Here is a 19777-nt window from a genome sequence, read left to right as displayed (position 1 = left end):
AATAGCTTGTAAGTTTGTGTCGTCCCACAGGTTATGGGTGAACCACTGAAATTCATATAAAGAGCATTGAAATATGAAAGCTGCTAGGAAAAAGTCCATTAAATATTTACACTAGATTGTGAATCAGCTGGTTTACTGTTCCTTAGTGAATAAATAAAAAACAGTGTCACTGTTATGACAGTAAGAAAAGAGATTACAAGAAATAACTTCCCACTTCAGGCAGGCAGGGAGTGCAAGGAGACAGCATCTCATGGATGGATTGTAGTAAAGGACCTGATGTGACTTGTCCTAAAGTCAGCAGCAAAAGCTTCTTTCCTGGTCTTAGCAGTAGCTGGTTAGGTCTCTACTGCAGGTTCCATCTCTCATATGTGTAGTACATTTTCATGACCCAGGAGATGATGGGTCAAATTTTTTTTCTGTGCATAACCTGTGTTCGGTCACTAGGCTTGGTCCCTTATGGACTGCTTCTGTGTTAGGAAGAGGGAGCTGCTATAGCCTGTTATGTCACCCTTAAGATAAAGAAAACCTTTTTATCCATCCGAAGTGGACCAAAAAAGCAAACCTCGCATTCGAGGTTGTCTCACAATTTGTGTACACACTGTACACAACATCTTAGGTCATGTTGCTGTCAGCTTTTATATGTATGTATAATTCATGTCATTAGAGAAACGTGAGTTGTGTCTCTTGAGAGCCCTTATTTGACACAAGGGTCTGAGATGCTTACAGAGGTGATGCCAGCAGCAGTGTGTTCTTCCATTTCAGATTGGCACCGAATGGGACGCCAAGGAAAGGCTTTTCCGGAATTTTGGAGGACTCCTCGGGCCAACAGATGAGCCAGTGGGCATGCAGAAATGGGGAAAAGGCCCCAACGTCACTGTGACTGTCATCTGGGTGGATCCTATTAATGTAATTGCAGCAACATATGATATTCTTATTGAATCCAGTGCCGAGTTTACTCACTACAAACCACCTCTGAATTTGCCCCTGCGACCCGGTGTCTGGACAATAAAAATTCTACACCACTGGGTACAGGTAGCTGAAACCAAATTCCTTGTTACTCCTCTCACCTTCTCCAATCAGCAGCCTATCAAACAAGGTAAGTTTTATTATTTGCTATAGGAATAATACAGTTATTGGGTCTGTACTCACTGTAAATGCTGCTGTTAAAAATGAAGTAGCACTCTATTGAAAAAGGATATAAGAAAGGAATTTTATAGATACTAAATCAGAAGAAACTTCTGCACTAAGACAAGTAGAAGTGTCTATATCCAGTCTGTAAAACACAGCCACTTTGAACAAAAGACTATTTATATCTTTAAAATATGCACAGTTCAGAATCCAGAGAACTTCAGACTCTCAGTAATCTAACAGCTATTGTAAAAACCATCATTTAGAAACAGAAAGAAAAAATGACCTTTCTGTGCTGCTTTTCATTCACGTTTGCTCTTACAGAGTTACAGACGTTTAAACTGTTTTCATGACAAAGTTTGTGTGTTTAACAACGAAAGCTTTAACACACAAAATGCTGAATTAGGCAAAATTACCCTAGGCCAGAGCTCACCTGGCATATTGTCAGGTCCAGGCATTCACTCTTGCCTGATACCTGCTCAGTACGTGCCAAGCAGTTGTTACAGAAATATCTATGGATACAGTCCTGGGATCAGACCCACATTGACAAGTTTTAGAAAGAAACCTTTTTTTTTCCCTGCCAGAGCAGCCCTGAGCCATCCAAATCCAGAGGTTGTTTTGGGGCTGCCAGTGTCTGCAGGCTTCAGCAGGAGTTTGCATGGCACAGGCATCATCTGAGTGCCAGGGTCTGCAGCCAGGGCCCAGGACACTGCTGGGAGAAGAGGGAATGTTTTACAGCCACACCTGTTATCTTATTCAGTAAGATCAAAACAAGCATGTTGCTCTGAACATCTTTACCATTCTTCTTAATGTGCACAAGTGCTTCCATCTGCCCAGTATTAATATTCATAACTTTAGACATCTTAAATTTGCTGGATACATGAATGATCCTATTAAGTTTTCAGAAGTTCTTCTTCCTGACAGGGCAGCAAATAAACTGAGTCAGGCATTTACCTTCCAGCATAACGTGCTGCTTCTGTAATGCAAACACCAACAGACAACTGCTGAGAGCTAATGCAGCCCTTATCTCACTCAACAGGAGCTTGATTCCACACAGTTCCCAGCAGAAGAGCAAACTTACTGATTTCTACTTCTAACATTTGGTGGCATCGTTTCTTAAGCAGAAACTAAACCACCTCCAACCTGCTCTTGTTATTAGCTAATAGGCAGTGATAAATTGTGAACAAACACCATGTGTAGAAGGAATACATTTTTAAAGTTTGAGGCAACCTGCTTCTAAATGCAGCTGTTACTGACTCGTCTCCTGGAAATTAATGAATTCCATGTTCTTTGGTAATTTAACTTCTAAGGCATAAATTGGACAGAAAACATGGCATGTAGCAAGTAACCTTGCTACTTTTGACTTTAATGTGAGAACCCCATGGGCAGGTAAATGTGTCTCAGACACTATGCCCACACTTTATGGTATAAAGGCAAAATTCCCTTTGGTCCAAACTCTGAGTCTGGAATAATTCCACTGAAGTGATGTAGTGATTCTGTATTGCCTGTTGATACACTGGGAGAAGATCTGGCTCGTATTTTTTGTTGAAGAGCCTTGTTCATTCATATGGTAACTAGAATCTGCTACAGGAATGAAATATAAAGCTTGGGAACAATATTGTCTAGGAAAAAAGTCTCAGGAATGATTTGCTACTGATGATCTGATGTATAATCTCTAGATGATAGAGGCATGGAGGTAGAGAAGAAAATTAATTACAGGGGCAGGTGGTGACAACTCCACTGTAGTTAGAATTGTATTTACAATGCAAATTCCTGTTGCTTGGTTTTTAAGGCTTTCTGTCTCAGACACTACTGTGCTCTGTGCAGGCAATTGTCATTTAGCTTTGATTTCCAGCTTTTGTCAGTTTGTCACCACTTTATTATTTAAATACATTTTTCTCTGCCAAGTAAAGGCATTTTGAGAGTATGACAGAAGAATTAGAACTCCTAAAAGAACGATTTCTGTTACTGTAAACAATGAAAAAGCTGCCAGAAATAATCTAAAACGAAGGAATAGTATCCTTGTCTTAACATTTAAAATAAAACATACATCAGACTTAGCAAGGAGTTGTCAGCAGAGGAGAGGAATATGTTTTAATGGAGATTTTAAAATTTTGTTCTTCCAACCATCCTCCTTCACCACCTCTTCCCCATGGAAAAAAAAAAGCCCTTGTCAGAAGGATTGCCCTGGAAAGTAATGTGCTACTCCAGAAGCTTTTTGAATGACTGATAGTTTTCATACCTCTTTGCATGTAATTTCCTCAATAATGATTTGGGCCCCTCTGTCTCATACAGTCCAGATGTAGAAACTGGAGCCCATGTACATAAAAATCTGTCCATGGTCTTGTGTGCAATTTGCTTGTGTCATTCTGAAAAGCATTTGCACAAATCTGGCAGCAGCCACTAAAATCTTATATCTTGAGAACAAGGACACAACAACAATCCCTGTATTTCCTAAATCAGTGCTCATCTACACATCACTTCAGCCCAGAGCACAACAAGGGAAAGTTGCTTTTGGTTTCCCAGTGTCATGAAGGGAAACACTTGCCCTTCTTTTGAATAATCAAAGTGAAACATGTCCGTTCCTGTATCGTGACTCTCAAAATTCATTATTGCAACTCAAAAAAATAATCAAGGGACAGCTGCCAGCAAAGATGTTTTGTTTAGCAGTTTATAAAAGCAGCATATGCCACTAGTTTATTCATTTTTTGTATTTCCGTTTATTTATTAATTGTGGCCTAAATTCTGTGCATGCAAGTAAAACCACAGAAGGAAATCAGGAGCATGTGTTTTCTTTGATACTGTGTCCAAATGAGCATAACTGATAGAATGTAAATTGTTTCAAAAGCATAGATTCATTGACCTTTTCAAAACCTGGATCCAAAGGAGATCAGATCTTACATGGAATTACTGGGGATGCTGTTTTGGGTATTTCTGCTGTAAATGAGGCTCCCAAAGCTATTTCAGTGCAAAACCTATAATCTAATGTTATTTATTCTTTCTCGCTCCTCTTCCCCCTTCCAGTCATCCAAATCTGTGTCTATTTTCTCTACTCTGAGTTGTGTCACTGATCAGCTCTGCCTTCAGCAGATCCTCTGGCTCAGGAATGCCTTCAATTATTGAAGTTGGAGGAAGTTAAAAAAAAAAAAAAAGGAAATTTAATGAATTTGTGAGATAAATCATTTGGAGATATCAGGTTCACTCACTCCACCAAGTCCCCTTCCCTCCATGTCCTGCACAGACAGATTCCAGTTTATTCTTCTAAAAAATGATTTTGAGTTTCTCACCATATGGTCGAGTGTGTTAAAGCCAAGTACTCCGTGCTTGTTTTAAGGACACGGGAGGGCTGCCAAGGACCAGCAGGATGCTTTAGGAATAATTGTGCCAAGACTAAGAGGGAATGGGATGTGGAGGAGACAAAACAGGGAGCAGATCAGTAGAAGATCACTAGCAGTGATGACAGACAGGAGTGGGGGACTCTTGCTGTCTGCTTTAGGCAGTCTGAATTTAAGCACGGTTTGCAGACTCGAGGCCAGATGTCCAGGTCCCCTGCACAGGGACTGCAGAGGCAGAGCCAAACAACAGGTATAATTCAGAGCATTTAGCCAGCAGTTCACAGACTATAATCCAAGCTACCCAGCAGATTTCAAGTCCTAAGAAAACAGCAAATTCAGCAGAGGTTGGCTCTGCATCCCCATCATCCCACTTTTCCCCCTTCCCTGCTCTACAAAGGCCATGTAAAAGTCATGCCAAGTGTGATCTTACATGTCTCCTGGGGGCACAGGGAGGAGCAGAGAAAAAAGCAAAGCAATTTCATTTTTAAATTGGAGTTTATATTCACAGTAAAGTTTCCACAGCGCTCTCCCAGCTGGAGCGCCGATAATGAGTTGTCATACATTTAATGGATAGTGCCTGCTCCATTAAAGCCAAATAGGTTATGGTGAGCCAGGGGGCAGGTTCACTTCCGAGGCAGAAAAATCCCCAAAACCTCAAGATGATAGTAAACTCTGGATTGAAAATAAATAAATAAATGAATACATAAACCCCTTCTTCCTTCAAGCAAGGAGGGCAGTGAAGAAGAGCAACCTCCTTCTTTACCTTAAGGGAGACCTTTCCTGCTCAGTTCCCAGCTTGATGGCATGTCCTGGACGTGGAGCTGCTGATCTCTGCTGCTCCCAGGGAGCCTGAAACACCAGTGCCTTGTCCCTGTGCCCCCAAACTGCAACCAGCCCTTTCAAAGCCTGACAGCATTAGCAGACACAGGCGATGCACACAGGCACCTCAATGGCCTTTTAACCTAATCCATATTTATAGATCATCTCAATTAGTATATACTGGGAAACCTTTGTTTTGCCCTTGGTTGTTTGCAGTGGCTCAATCAATTCTAATTGCATCTATACGGATTATAAAGTGGGTGGCAACTTGTGTCAGAACTGCTGTGATTTCTTTAAATTAACCAGAGGTAACATGACATGTTCTTGATAAATGCAGTAATAGCAGCAGGCAGGCACATGACTGCAGAAGAGCAGACATGCCCTGGAATCATCATTCTGAGAAAAACCCTGAAGATAGGGATTTGCTTCGAAATTTAGTTCAGATCCAGCCGACAAGGAGTCGATTAGCTCCACAATGAGCAAATGCAGCACTGTCTTGTTTGCTGCAAGAGAAAACAAACAAAATGTCAATAAAAAATTACCTCTTTGCCAGAGGGTTTCAGCACAATTCAAGTAAAGAAATAAAGCTGTACATTCTGTGTTGCTTTAAAAAACCCACAGGTCTAGTACCCTAATGTGTACCAAGGTAACCACATTTTTCATTCCTTAGCCCACTCTCTGTCTGAACTCATTTGCTTTTTCTGCAAAATGAAGAACAAACCCACACAAAAATTCTGAAATCCCAGCCTGTGTGGCTGGCTATGGTTTAGTTCAAAGAAGTTATACCAAGAAAAGTCAGTTGAGAAATGTACCCTCCCAGAGTAAAGAGCAAATAAAAATGGAGGACAAAAATAACCACGTTTTTTAAAGCTATATTTTAGAGCCAGTGGAATATATTTTGCATTGATGCATATCCTCCTGAAGTCAAAGGGCTGCTTGGATGTGCTTGCTGGCAAAAAAGTCTGGCTTAATGTCTGCAGTTCAGCTAATTTTGAATTGTTTGCTCTAACCATACAGATTGAAATGTCTAAACGCACCTCTCATAGAGGCAAGCCTTATGTTCTTCATTATTCTTTCCCGAGCTCTTGCTCATGACACTTGACTGAAGTGTCAGTGCATTAACAGCACACCCAGTGGCTCCAAACTCCTTTTTACAGCATTTCAGGGCTTGGGAGCCACACTGTCCCTCTCCTGTACCAGCCCAGTAAGTTACAGAGTCATGGTTCTGTCTCTGTTGTTTTTCCTTTAATGCACAGAGGAACAGCACACATCTGCTATCACTTGGATGAGCAGCATCCTCTTTGCTTTCTCCTATGAACTGTTCAACAAAGACCTGGAGGCTCCAGGAGAGGGTTCTGGGTCAAATCCTCATCATTTCCTGTTGATGAGTGTATGTAACTCTGCACTCAGGTTGCTGTTACCCACCTTTTCCTTTCTAGGACGTGCTGACACCCAGGCTGGGGTGACATTCTGCTGTGGGGCCAGACAATCCCCTACCAGTACCAGGTCAGGGTTCATCAGAGCACATTTAACTGTGGGCAGTGGAAGCCCTTAACACAATGTGTGCTGCACAGCCAAGCACTGGGTCCTGTGGTTTCTTTAGTTTTCATTCCTTCCAGTCCTGATAATCCACCAAGTCCTGAGGCCTGGGACAAGTGCAAGGCTGAGCCAGACAGAAGAGCAAGTTCCATTTCATCCTGTTTCATGTCTGAATAAAGATCTCTCTTGTTCCATGCACTAAACACATGCACAACAGGCTTTGATTCAACAAGCTCAATGAATTGCCTGTTTCAATCAGATGATCCTGCTAGTAATGCCAACTCTTATTTATTTGGGGATTTTTCCTCAGAATGTTCCTATTTAATTAATATGTTGACAAACAGTCTTCCATATTTAATTGCTTCCAAAGAAGGAAATTTAATCATGTATATTTGTTCTGTTTCTTAAACTGCAGTGCTCTGGCAGAACACACTCCTGACACATGTGCGTGGAACTAATTCATTTTGACTAGAGGTTATTGTGGATATCTACCTTTTAAAATAAAAAGAGGAGGTTAGATGGATGCAGGAACAGTTGAGTGATGTATAATGGTGATGTGGATGTGCTGAACAAGTTTAATTGGGGATTTGCAGTAATGGAATTGAACAGTATTTGACATTAAAGACTTTGCAAATGTAACAGCAAAGCTCCAATTAAACGTCCCTTTTTCCCTCTGAATAAATATACGGATTTATTGCCAGCACCTGAGATACTGTCCTCTGCGTAGAAGAAAGGACTCAGTGTCAGGCTGCAGTGCAAGCAGCAAGGACATGTGGAAGGAATTGTAGCCGTGAATTTGTAATTCCTGGCCTCTGACGCTCGCTGTGCACGGTGGCTTTCCTCGCCTGGAGCGCCCTGAATGGGCCCATTTTCTGTTCTAGACAGTGTGTCTGTTGGCAGAGCTAAACATATCCTCTGTGCTGCCAGAGTGAGGATGCTGGGGAAGGCAGCTGAGAACAGGAAGAGATGGTTGGAAATTTGCTCCCAAGAGGCACTCGGTGAACATTTTTGGAGGGTCCCATTCTGATTTTATGTGCAGCACTTCAGTGCTGTCACAGACCTTCAGAAGTCAGACAACTTTAGACACAGGCAGCCTGACCCACAGTGTCCAGTTTAGGTCTTTGAGAGCATTGTCACAGCCTGACATTGATTTTTACTGCAGTATTACAGATTTGGGATATTGTACTGCATTTTGCTGAGATAGAAGACTTACTGTAAGGAAAGCAACCACAATGCAAAGAAAAGTGTCATTAGGGAATAGTTGTGATCTACTGTTCAGCCCAAGTGCTTGAAATATAGTCATGAGAGAATTCTTTCCCAGGGAGACTGGAGCTCTTCCAGGAATGATATTGGGGCTACACGTATTTCATTATGGTTCTGGTCTGTCCAAGGCCATGGTGTTGCCAGGAATGGCAGATAGAGCTAAGAAATGCTGTGGCTTTTCCACAACCGGTCAAGGTTCATCTGTTTAGGGGAGAAAAAACCACAAAACAGTCTGAGATCTTGGCTCTTCTTCCTAGACAAATCAATGATAGCACTTGAAGGTCTGACAGGGGTTGGCAGCCGTTCACACCAAGCATCCTTGAACTCTTTCCTCACTTCAAAGTGCAGCCATGGCTGGGTGTTCTACAGCTCTGAGGATGCTGGTGGTACGTGTTGATGAAAAGGGCAATGCTGCTTTCAGGCTCAGAGCTCCCCCTGCTAAGGCAGTGCTTTCAGGGTGAGCATCACAGTGAGCAGAACTTACAGTGCTGAGCACAGCCAGTCATCCCTGGGACACAGCATGTCCTCAGTACTGGGGAGATGAACCACAGTGCACCACTAACCTTGGTCTTATTGTTTGCTGTGCCCTTAGATCCTTAATGTTGGGTTTTTTATGCATTAACTTTTGGGTTTATTTCTGCATTTCCAGAGGAAGCCATGAAGTATCACAGCGGGCCTCCAAAGAACGCGTACATGGAGCAGAGCTTCCAGGGCTTGAACCCCGTCCTGAACATCCCCATCAGCGCCGCCCGCGTGGACCAGGCCAAGAGGAACGCGGGGCTCGTGGGCGCCCGGCTGGAGGCCTGGGTGGACTCTCTGGTGGGCAGCGTCTGGTCAGCCGTGGACATCTGCAGCGTCGGCCCCACCGCCTGCCCGGTCATGCAGGGCTGTGCCCAGACAGCCTGGAGCTCCCTGAGCCCAGACCCCAAATCCGAGCTGGGCCCCGTCAAACCCGACGGCCGCCTGAGGTAGCATCCGGCGCGCCCTGCTCCGGCATAGGGTTTTAAAAGGGAATTTAACCTTGCTTCTCTGTGAATCTCACACCAGATTTCAGAAACCTAAGGGAATGTTACATTTTTTTTTTTGTTACCTATTGCAATATATAATTCACTTAAAAAAAAAATTCAAAAAAAAAAAAAAGAATTTCAGACAAGGCCTTTGGCACTGCCCTCTCCATCAGCTCTGTTGGGAGCAGCCTCATGTGTCCCACAGCCTGTGCTGTCCCATGGGGACCCGGCTGTACCATGTGCTGCTGCATCCACTGTCTTGTGGGTTTGGAAACAGTAGTGCCAAGCCATGGAGACGGCAGTGAAGGAGCAGCTGCTAAAAGTGTTTTTTTAAAAATAAATTTGTCTGTACCTCTGCTATTTCATAGGCTTTCATTGTTTTGCTACCATGAATAAATCACAGCAAAATTCCCAGAGGTCGGTTACTGCAGGCTGGAGCCTGTATGGCCACATGACCTCACAGAACGTGAAATAATTACGGTACAACATCCCTCTGGTTTTTAATAACACAAAGTCATTCTGGACTCAGCTGATGTCTGTTACCCTAGTTAGAAAAAAAACAAGTAAAAGGAGAAACTTTCAGAGATTTTTTAGGCTAATTTCACTAACAAATCTAAATGGAATCAATGTTTTGCTGTATTAGTCTTTTATGTCTCATGCAGTCGGGTTCAGGGTCAGCGTAGTAAGAGTATTTATTAAAGAAAAAAGAAGTATTTTGAATTTCAGCCTTTTCAAATCTCCAGGTATTTTCTGAGCCCACCTGAGCATTTTCACAGACTGCCAGTACAGCAGGTGTGCATGTGTAGGTTGGGGTGGGTTGTGATGTGTCTGCACACATCCTTTGCTGATTTTGCTCATGAGCTGAGCTGAGTTTTTTCTCAGGAGATGGAGTTGCACAGAACCAGTGAAATGATCAAATTGGGACCTAAATCTGCAACAACAGGTTTCTTCCCTAATTTGAGTAGTGGCTAGTAAGTCTTAACACTAATTCCCTCCCTTGGTCTCAGATCTCCATCTCTTTGTGAAGAAGGATCCTTCTAGGCTTGTGCAGGGCGTCTGGAAGGCTGTGCAGGACGTGGGTCCCTGCCCAAAGCCAGAAGCTGAACAGAAAGGAGAGCAATGCCATGTTTCTCTCTGCTTTTACTTTATTCTGTCAGTCTACCCTTGCCTGTCTTCAAAATTCCTAGCGAGCTGCATCCTGTTTTAAATAGGCATGTTTTGCATCATTTTTTCCTATAGTAGAAAAAAATTAATTTACGTTCCAAGAACTTTTTCAAATATAGGTTTTGTATGCAAATTCATCTCCAACTAATGCATTTTACCTTAGCAAAAACATGCACTTTGTTGTTGTTGCTGTGGTAATAATCTCTTATTAGCAACAGAGCCCAAAAAGGCCATTAGAAGCTATTGGGTAATTAGGAAAGAAGAAGTCTTGTTGCTCTAACAGAGTGTCTGTTCACCTTTCTGTGTGCATGGCTAACTTTCTGCTGAGAGTTAAGTGTGCACATCAGGAGGGAAACAGACCCTTAAATCATTCCATAATCAAATCTCACAGGAAGGTTGAATTCCCTTTTAAACAACAATTGCAGTATGACTTTAACACACAGATCCCAGTGACTTGTAGAATCTCTCTGTCATATTGGTTTAAAGCTACTTGCAGTTTGCTTTGGACTTGAAATTGTGGTGTCAGCTGTGCTGGCATTAAGGCAGAGCATTAAAATGTTTATCTGGCACAAAAATGGATGCATAGAAGGAACAATTTAGGTATTTATTATTTATGTTTTAGTCAATGACTAATTAGTAGGTGCTGCCTTTGCAGCTTGAAGATTATGTTATTTTACTAACTGAAGCTGCCTTTATTAAGAAAAGGCCTTCCTCCCCTCACACCTCCCTTTCTTTTTTTGTCTTGATTTTGACAGTCATGAGCCGTAGTTTTAGGGAAGTTTGTAGCAATGAGAACTGGTTGAAATATTTCAGTCAAGATAATGCTCCAGCTTTTCAACCAGCTCTAGAGGAAAGCGTGTTTGAAACCAGGGTTGCCAACAGGTTTATGTAATAGAATCACAGTGTTATTTCCTATTCAGTAGGGGGTTTTAACAGTGCTTGTTTTTAATCTAACATTCCTTTGTGAAGTTCATCTTTTCTGGGGACCTCCAATCCTCACTGTGAAATCCAGGGCTTTAGTCACACTGATGCAGCGGCAACTGCACGGTCCAAGCCCTGCAGATTAAATGAAGAACATCATATTTAGGGCACACAATAAAATTCATTAACAAGCCCAGGCAGTGCTTGTTCTCAATAAGGCTACCAGGGTAGTCACAAAATCTTCAGTCTGTCTTGCACATAAGCATATGTGTAGGGTGCACCCACGCAGATAACTTCAGTTTTTAATTTTGATACTTATTTTTATTCTTAAGCAGGAACGTTTTCAAGTGCTTTGTTGGTAAGTTTTCATTACTAACTAGACCAAGCAGAAGATGACAACGTCTTCTGTGGTTAGGAAAAAAAAATCTGCCATTTTTACAGTTTAAAATATAAGGTGCAAATTATTTTGTTTTAGTACAAAGAAAAGGGAAAGAAAATAAATGGTTGCTGATATATCCATTTGCATTATATGCTAGGTTTAAAATATCTCAAAGCAAAATTTCTATTAGTTTATTTTCTGAAAGGAAAAAAGCATCTACACAGTGAAGTTTTGTAGCAAGCTGGCAATCCAGTGCTGCTGTTAAAACATGGGATGCAGAGCTGAAGGGGCTGACCCTGCAGTCCTTTCTCAAGCAAAACTTCCAGAGTGCTAATGCTGAGTGAGGGCTTCAGAGTCAAGTCCAGCATACATAAAAGATGTGACAGTATGCTAGGGTTAAATTGCTGTCTCTGAAGTCATGAAAGGATAAGCTGCCATTTTTGGCAAATCTTCTGGGGGCAATGTAAAATTCTGGACCTAAATAACCACCTCTACTATAGCTATTAATGTGCAGACATGGATCCACAAGTTATATATGGTACTCTGTGTCTGCATTACAAAGTCCTGTAGTTGTGAATGAAAACCATGTAAAGCCAGACTCTGCAGCAGGGATCAGTGGTAGGTAGCACTGCTAAGACCAACGTCCTGCTTAGTGGTTTTTCTGGCTTGAAACGGCAGCACTGGGAACCTGTGATGAACATTGTTGAATGTCAGAAGAGAATAACTTCACAGATCTTACATTTGGTGAAAAGGAGAATTCAGAGCAGGGCCCCACAGTTTGTATAAAAAGAAAAGCAAGTTATCCATCTTCATCTGAATGTGCAGGTGTTATTTTCCAATCACACTGGCCAGTCCTGGCCGAACGGGATTCCAGCTGAAAGCCAGGTTTGATCAAAATTCCTTTCAATGGAAGAGGGTTATATTTCCATAGGCACACATTTGTCCTCTGTGTGTAATGCTTTCCTTGTTTAAATTCCCTGCCCATTCTGCACAACAGCCATGTAACACTCCTGTGATCAATCTGTATTACACAGAAAGGGAATGTGGCAAAATGCAGAACATCTACATATGTGATTTAATGAATTATGTCCAAAGTCAGTCTTAGCATTATGCAAACCTGTTTATATGGTAATGTTAAACCCCGAGGCTAAATGAAATAGCTCAAATGACAGTTTATTTTCAGATTTGTCCAATTCTTTCTTTGATGACATTTGGACATTGAGTAGTAATATTTGCATTTTCATTTCCTGATATTCAAGGGGTTTTTTTTTTTAGAATTGAAATGATGTCTTCATTTTTTTGTGCTCTTGGCAAGCAGAGAATTTTAACAATTCCTTCATGATAGCAAGTGTTATACAAGAAAGTCCCTCTGTATCTCTGTTGTTAAGCCTTCGTTTTTGCTAAGCCTAGAGATACAGGAATGTGCATTCGTGTATTACAAATTGACTTTCCTGGGTACTGGCTTCAGTGCACAATGCCTGTACAGTTGTTTAACAGTGTATTAACAGTGATCCTGCAGCACCTTCAGAAGGACCAGCTAATGGGCATTCACTTTCTCTCCATCTCCTGTAGCACTAATTGCAATGCTAATGAAGCCTTCATCACTCTTAGCTACCATTACAGTGAGCAGAGTTGTGAAGTCAGTGAATCAGAGCTGGGATAGTCTAAACCTGACCAAAGGGAGAGATGAAGGGTAAAGAAGATGCTTAAACTTAGCAAAACTTTGACAAAATTGTGCTGCAACAAAACTTTGAACAAACTGGGCTCCTTCTGCACAGCAAGGCTGAGAACCACTGATACCCTGAGAACTCAGCTTTGACTTTCCAGATAAAAAAGAAAACAAGATCCAGATCTTTCTTGTGACCAGGCAATGAGGACCAGCTTTCTGTTGATTTCTCTCATTCTCTTTCATCCCAGCTGTCAGAGAACTGCCAGCTTGCTGCTGGCTACCACGCCCTCCTTGTTGTCTTCCCAGATCCCAAAGCTTCAGGAGTTGGCCACGTGAAACTTTGGCCAACTCCACCACTTTCCACTGAGCAGGAAGTTTTATACTTGTGTGAGCCAAATCCCTTCGGCTTCTTAGAAAACCCTTGCTGCAGACCAGACCAGTTGGCTTTTCAGAGCAGCCTTCAGTCCATTCAGTACTTGCACACAGGAGGGAGTTGGTGAAGGCCAGCAGTTACCTTTTCCTGATTTTCAAGCATTGGGTATCTGATATATGTAAGAGGAGACTTGGTTATTTCAGGAACAGAGTAAGATTGACCTGGTAGGAAGTGGCTGGCAGCATTTCCCACTGGCCTTTGCTTCAATCTGGTGAAAAGATAATGATCCATAGGTGTTTATTTCTACCATTCAAGACCTCCAATATAATCTTAAGGACTTGTAGGACATTACCTGAAGCCCATATTAAATGGCAATTGAAAACATTGTGTAAAAAAGCCTTTCCAAACCAAACCCTCAGGCTTCTGCCAAGACAGCTCCGGGGGTGACACCGGGTAGGGAGCAATGCAGCGTTAGAGGGGACAGAGCACTGCCCTTCCAGGGGCCAGCAGGACTTCCTGAGAGCAGGAATACCTCCTGCAAAGCCCTGCTGAGGGCAGCTGCTGCTACAGCCAGGCACAGAGGAGCCAAAAAAAAATGTGAATTAGGGTTAAGGGCAGCAAGGAAGAATTTGTAGGGCAACACCTATTTCCCTGCAGACTCTTCAGGAGCGAGCAAACACTCTGATTTTTAATTCCCTTCGAAGGTGTACTGAAGAGGAGATTGGCCTTCAAAACCTTCACCACCACCATCATAGTAAGGGAAAGAAGAATCAGACTGAGAGCATTTTAAAATTGAGGTAACAAAGTCTTACAGCCCATGTTACCCAGGACCACGGCAGCAGCATTAGGGTGTCTCAGTTAAGTGGTGTTGGCACCAGTTAATCTTCACAATGTGACACTGCAGGTACCATGTTGATTCTGTTCCTTTCTACTGACAGTGGTGTGTTCATCACTCTGCTTCTGCCTTGGTTACCTTCTTTTGCTCATGGGTGCTATCACAGCTGCTACCTCACTGTGTCTGCAAACACGTTTACCTGAGAACAACAAAAAAAGGTACCAGAAATCTCCTTGAACTGAATGTACAATCTATGCAAAATTCTCTTTCTACTTTGTTAAAACCTAGAAGTATTACTTGTAACCTTGCCAAATAAACAGCAAGATACTGTACAGGTGCCTCTGATAACAGAGTGACAATTCTAGGCGCGGTTCATTGCGCTGCATTTGTATATTGTAATGACTCAGCTTGTCTTTGGTTCTGTTGTAATTAGCACCCTCGACTGAGAAGACAGCACTCTTGCTAGGGGAGCACCTTCAGTTTGCTGGGAATATTCCGGAGGAGGATGTCTATGGCATTTCATTTTATTTTCCTGCTTAGATCCAAAAAAAAGGCACAGACCTGCTGGCCAAAACTAGGATGTTGTTTCAGCTTTTCCGTGGGTGAATCCTATCGGCTTTGGATCGCTCGGTGTCTGTTCCCATTGTGGCATCCAGTGTGTTGCCCCTTAAAGAAAGCCTTACTTTCATCCTTTCTAAATGTGGCCTTAAACTGTGTTAGGAACTTCGGTGTTGTCTGTGTCTTGCTCACTTTCTCTGTTTGTTGTGGAATGAATAAAAGGCACCTTGAGATTTCTATTACAGCTCAGTTGTGTTGCTGTCAGCTTACACTTCACAAATACAATAGAAATTGCTTACAAATGCAGTCTTTAAAGGAAGAAAACGACCTTCCCTTTGGGCAAAAGGAAGGCTCAGACGTTCATATAAACCTTAGGAAATTATGAGCTCTTGTCTTTTGCAACTCACTGTAGATAAGGAAGGGTGGTTTAATTACCTACGAAGAACAAACTTAATAACTTTTAATTTATCTTCAGACTACAACAGGACAGACTGCTCTCAGTTGCACAAGACAAATTGTGCAGTAATTTCACTCATTTTAACACAATGTAGTAACATTCCTCTCAGATTTGTACTGGTAGCTGGGAGAAGAAATATCCTCTTAATGGTATGGTCTTAAAACCTGAAGAATGTCACCACATGGGCCAGATTTGGAGTGGTGGTTGGGAATCTAACAGTACACTTAGATCATAGTGGAGTCTGGTTGTATCATCTGAGTCATAAATGCAGTTCCAAAAATCTGGCTTTTGGAGCTTCATCCAAAGGTTGTCAAAGTCAGCAGAAACCAACGACTTCTCCTAAGGCTGGTGTATGTTGGGTTTCTTTAATACTTTTCTCCATGAGAACTGTCGTCTTTCAGTAGCACCAATATTCCCGGCAGGCTGCAGGGCTTTTAGGAATCCCAAATTCTATCCTGTTTTGGTATTCAGATGCAGATACAACCCAAAGGCAACTGCAAAGGGTTTACATGGAAAACAAGAATTTGTGGAACAAAAATAATTAATTCAATGTAATGAAATTATTTTTCTGACTTTGTCCTTTTGGTTCTGTTTTGGGTTGATTGGATTTTTCTATTGCCTAACATAGTCCATAATAAGTTATTTCTATTCTGTCATTTTCAAAGACTGGTGGTAATATAGTTTTAAGAAATAACTATTTTGTTATAGATCATAATATGCATAAAATTGTACAGAAATATTTTGTAATCTATTGAATAAGAAAAAAGAAAACCATGTATATACAGGAAAGTTTAAAAAAAAATTGGGAATTCAAATGGAACACACTGAAAGATGTAGATATTTTGCTATTTATTTAAAGGAGTATTTTATGAGATATTGAAATGTCTTAAATTGACCAGTAATCAAAGTTCAAAGTCAGAATGCTTTTCTTGTAGTAGAATGTGATTTTCAGCAATTATTGCACTACCCGTTTTTGCACCCTTTTGTCTTTCATTTAGCAGAAACAATGTGCCTTAGCTGTATTCTTTGTCAATGGGAGTTTGGTTGTTTGTCCGACAAAGCACATTTTTTTGCAGAAAAAGAAATGGATGTATGAAATACTGTATTATACCAAAAACACTGCAGTGTATATAAATGCTTTCTGTCATACTGTGTTTTCAGATGCAGAGTTTTAAAATAAAAAAAATTTAAAAAAGGCTGTCTTCAGGAGCACATGTGCACCTTGTGTTATTTTCAACTCCACCAGTGTGTGTCTTATTTGAAAGAACTTTGCTGCTTGGTAATTTTTAGGAGGAAAAATGGGCCCAAGCACTTCCAACCTGTGATTCCAGGACTGCTGTCCAGTCAGTCATTTCTCAGGCTCCATTTCCCAGCCGTAGCAATTACAGGGGAAGCATCCATGGATGCCTTTTGGGAATCAGTTCCGTTGGTCAGAGGATGGCTCACAGGCAGGCAGAGCTGCAGCCTGACCTGGGGTGCTGCCTCCAGTGCAGGGTTGGAAGGTGGTTGAACTTCACAGGACTCCCAGCACTGACTGCACTGTGGCATCCAGAGACACATCTGAGTTTTTTCGGCCAAGTTTTCCTTGTTTTCAAACCCAGATGTCTGGTTTTTTAGCCAGAATGTCCCTGCCTTTTCCAGTGATGTCAAGGAATGGTAGGCAGAGGGTCAGAAGGGATTAACAAGGAGCTTGACTGAAGTCTCGTCTCTGAAGGCCATCAGCTATGAAAAGTGTTGGAGCAGTTTCTTCCATGGATCTCTAAAGGGCACATCATCCAAAGAGAAAGGACTCTGTCACGGGCTTAGAAATATCCAGCTGGGTGCAGAAATAAGAATTAATGTAAAGGCTGGCTGGTTACAAGAGCAGCAAAATATGTGTCCTTTGCCTTAAGTGCAAGGATGAGCTCAGAAAGGCACATTTCTTCATAGTACCCTGGTGGGTTATGGACCCAAACCAGCCATTGCCTGATGTTCACCCAGCATGAGCACTTAAATTTATTTTCATACCCATGGTCTCCACACAGAGCACGGATATCTTAGAGCTGCTTCCGTGGGTGTTATGGGGAAAAAGTTAAATTCTCCTAAAAGTGGGTGACTGGTATCTTTAGCACCATCCTCATAATGTATTGCAGGTTTGTCTCCTAGCACAGCTTTTTGATGTGGGATGCTTGAAGAAAAACTCCTTGACGACCTTCCAAAAGTCTTTGACACCACCAGGAGTCTGCGTGACTTTTCATGCACCCCCTAAGCCATGCTGCAGGTTCTCTTGGCAGCCAGAACTGCTTTTGATCTTGTGTTTTCTTTTCACCTGCTGTTCAGGAATTCCACTTTTTTGGCACTTAGATGCAATGAGGTCTGTTTAAACAGAGGAGGGAACACAGTGCTAATATTTTAGTCTTGGCACAAAGAAAAGATTTTCTGTGGAGGGGAGAAAGGAGGGGAAAAAAAGAAAAAAGTGTGCTCTTGAAGGCTGGTTTTATTTATAGATGATATAAGGAGTATGCTGCTTTTGTGCTGGCTTATTCCTCATCCAGCTGCTAACAGTCATGGCATATTAAAAAAAAAAATACACAACCTTTGTTTTAATTATGTCCAAATGTGTCACTTTAAAGAAAAAGGAAAAAAAAACCCACAAAACATCAAGCCACCAGGTGTTCAAGTGTTTTGTTCGCTGTGTAGACTTCAGCAAGAATCTGCTCTCTGAGGCAACACACAGAAATCCTGAGGCACCCTGGACCTGATGGTCTGAGCTGCCGACAACCTCACGCTGGCAGGAGAGGCTGTGCCTCTCCGTCTGCTGGAGACAGCACCATCACATCTTTGCATCTGCCATGCCTAAGATGAGGGGATTGTGATGAATATTTATACAGTCTAGAACGTGGTTAATTCACAGTAATGACACAAAACCTAGTGCAGAGCAATCTGCCAATAGTTGCACAGTAAACCAAGTGCGACAGGAACGAGGTATTTAATTGCCTTGACAATGGGGATTTCGTTTCAGTACGCAGATATTTGCCGTTCCTTCATCCATTACTAAAGAATCTGTAGCCTATTTTCTAAAAATCAGAAGCTATTTGTAATCTTAGGCTTCACAAATGCAAACAGTTGTAAATCTTTGCTGTCTAATAATGATTAAAAAATTATTAAAAATGCGTGAGGTTCTACTATAGTTTAAACCAGACACGGATGGCAATGCTTCATTCTTCTATGAAAGATGATCTTGCCTAATCTGTTGCCAAATTAGCACCTCAGTGAGGGTTTTCCCTTCACCTGGCTGCCCTGGGCTGGGAGCAGCAGGAATATGACATGGATTTGGGTGCCCATATTTTAAGGTTTAAAACAGACAGCTGTGCTTAATCAGGCAAAGTAACTTATAAGATGTAAACCACTTTTTCCTTCTCACCCTGAAACATCCATTGTGATCCTCTGTGCTGGGTTCAGGCTGCCAATGGTCCCTTTGCCTCTGAGTTAACACCTCCACCAAAGCAGGCCCTGCAGCTCTCCGAAGCCTATAAGTTATTCCAGAGCTGGTACCATGGCTGCAATGGAGCAACCTCTTCCCAAGGCATCTACTATTGCACAAAGTACAGCCTTCAAGCAGGAGCAGTACTTCACTTGTATAAATGGGTTAAAATAATTTACTCTTCTTAGTCTGCTTCTGTAATTGTTTTTTTTTTCTTCCTAACTAGGACTTGCATAATAATAAAAGAGATTTGACTAGAAATATAAAGTACATTTTAATGTGATTTCATTTATGCAAGTCTATCACTGGATACATATGGCAAGGAAATGAAAGTATGCTTATAACAGATTAATAGCCAAGATCAAATATTTCACTTTCTAATAGAGTCTGCCTATATGTGCTTTTAATTCTTTGCTAAATTTAAATTTAAAAGGGCTTTTTTGGTGCCTTGAAAGCGAGCCACTGCCTACCACGTCATCCCCGATTTTCCATTACAGCTCACTGATGGTGTGCATTCATTAGCAGAGGACGACTCCAGCCATGGCCTTCAGAGGAAGAAATTACTTTTTGCCTCCAGGAAAAAAGCAAAAGTGCTGTGAGGTACTTTCCAGGCAGCTTGGCCACAGCAGGACCAGCCACACCAGGACGGGCAGGCAGGTGTCCCTGGGGAGGGGACAGTGCAGGGACCACTCTGGCCCACCACAGAGTGGGGATGCAGAGACCACTGCAGAGACCTTACATCTCCCAGGCAATTAATGCAACATCCAGATGCACTTAAAAGCATGACCTTCTTTCCAAAATTCCCTATTTGGAAGCTTTTCTCTCCAATTTAGTCTTTCTCTCCATACAGCCAACAAGTCCTGAACC

The 19777-nt window shown here is 41.9% G+C and overlaps 1 protein-coding gene across 1 annotated transcript in view; it reads left to right on the top strand.

Annotated features, from left to right (window-relative positions):
* XYLT1 (xylosyltransferase 1) overlaps positions 1–9163 on the top strand; it is an 84681-nt gene extending 75518 nt beyond the window's left edge. The window contains exons 9-10 of the mRNA XM_029957907.1: positions 763–1096; positions 8734–9163. Of these exons, the coding sequence (XP_029813767.1) occupies positions 763–1096; positions 8734–9056 (657 nt within the window). The 3' untranslated portion in view covers positions 9057–9163. The remainder of the gene's footprint in view (positions 1–762; positions 1097–8733) is intronic.
* Positions 9164–19777: the final 10614 nt, after the last annotated feature.

This window comes from Manacus vitellinus, unplaced genomic scaffold, assembly GCF_001715985.3.
Source record: "Manacus vitellinus isolate BGI_N305 unplaced genomic scaffold, ASM171598v3 scaffold_12_pilon, whole genome shotgun sequence".
NCBI classification, from domain to species: Eukaryota; Metazoa; Chordata; class Aves; order Passeriformes; family Pipridae; genus Manacus; species Manacus vitellinus.
Note: the sequence above shows the minus strand (reverse complement) of the source record. Positions and strands in the feature narration are given on the sequence as shown.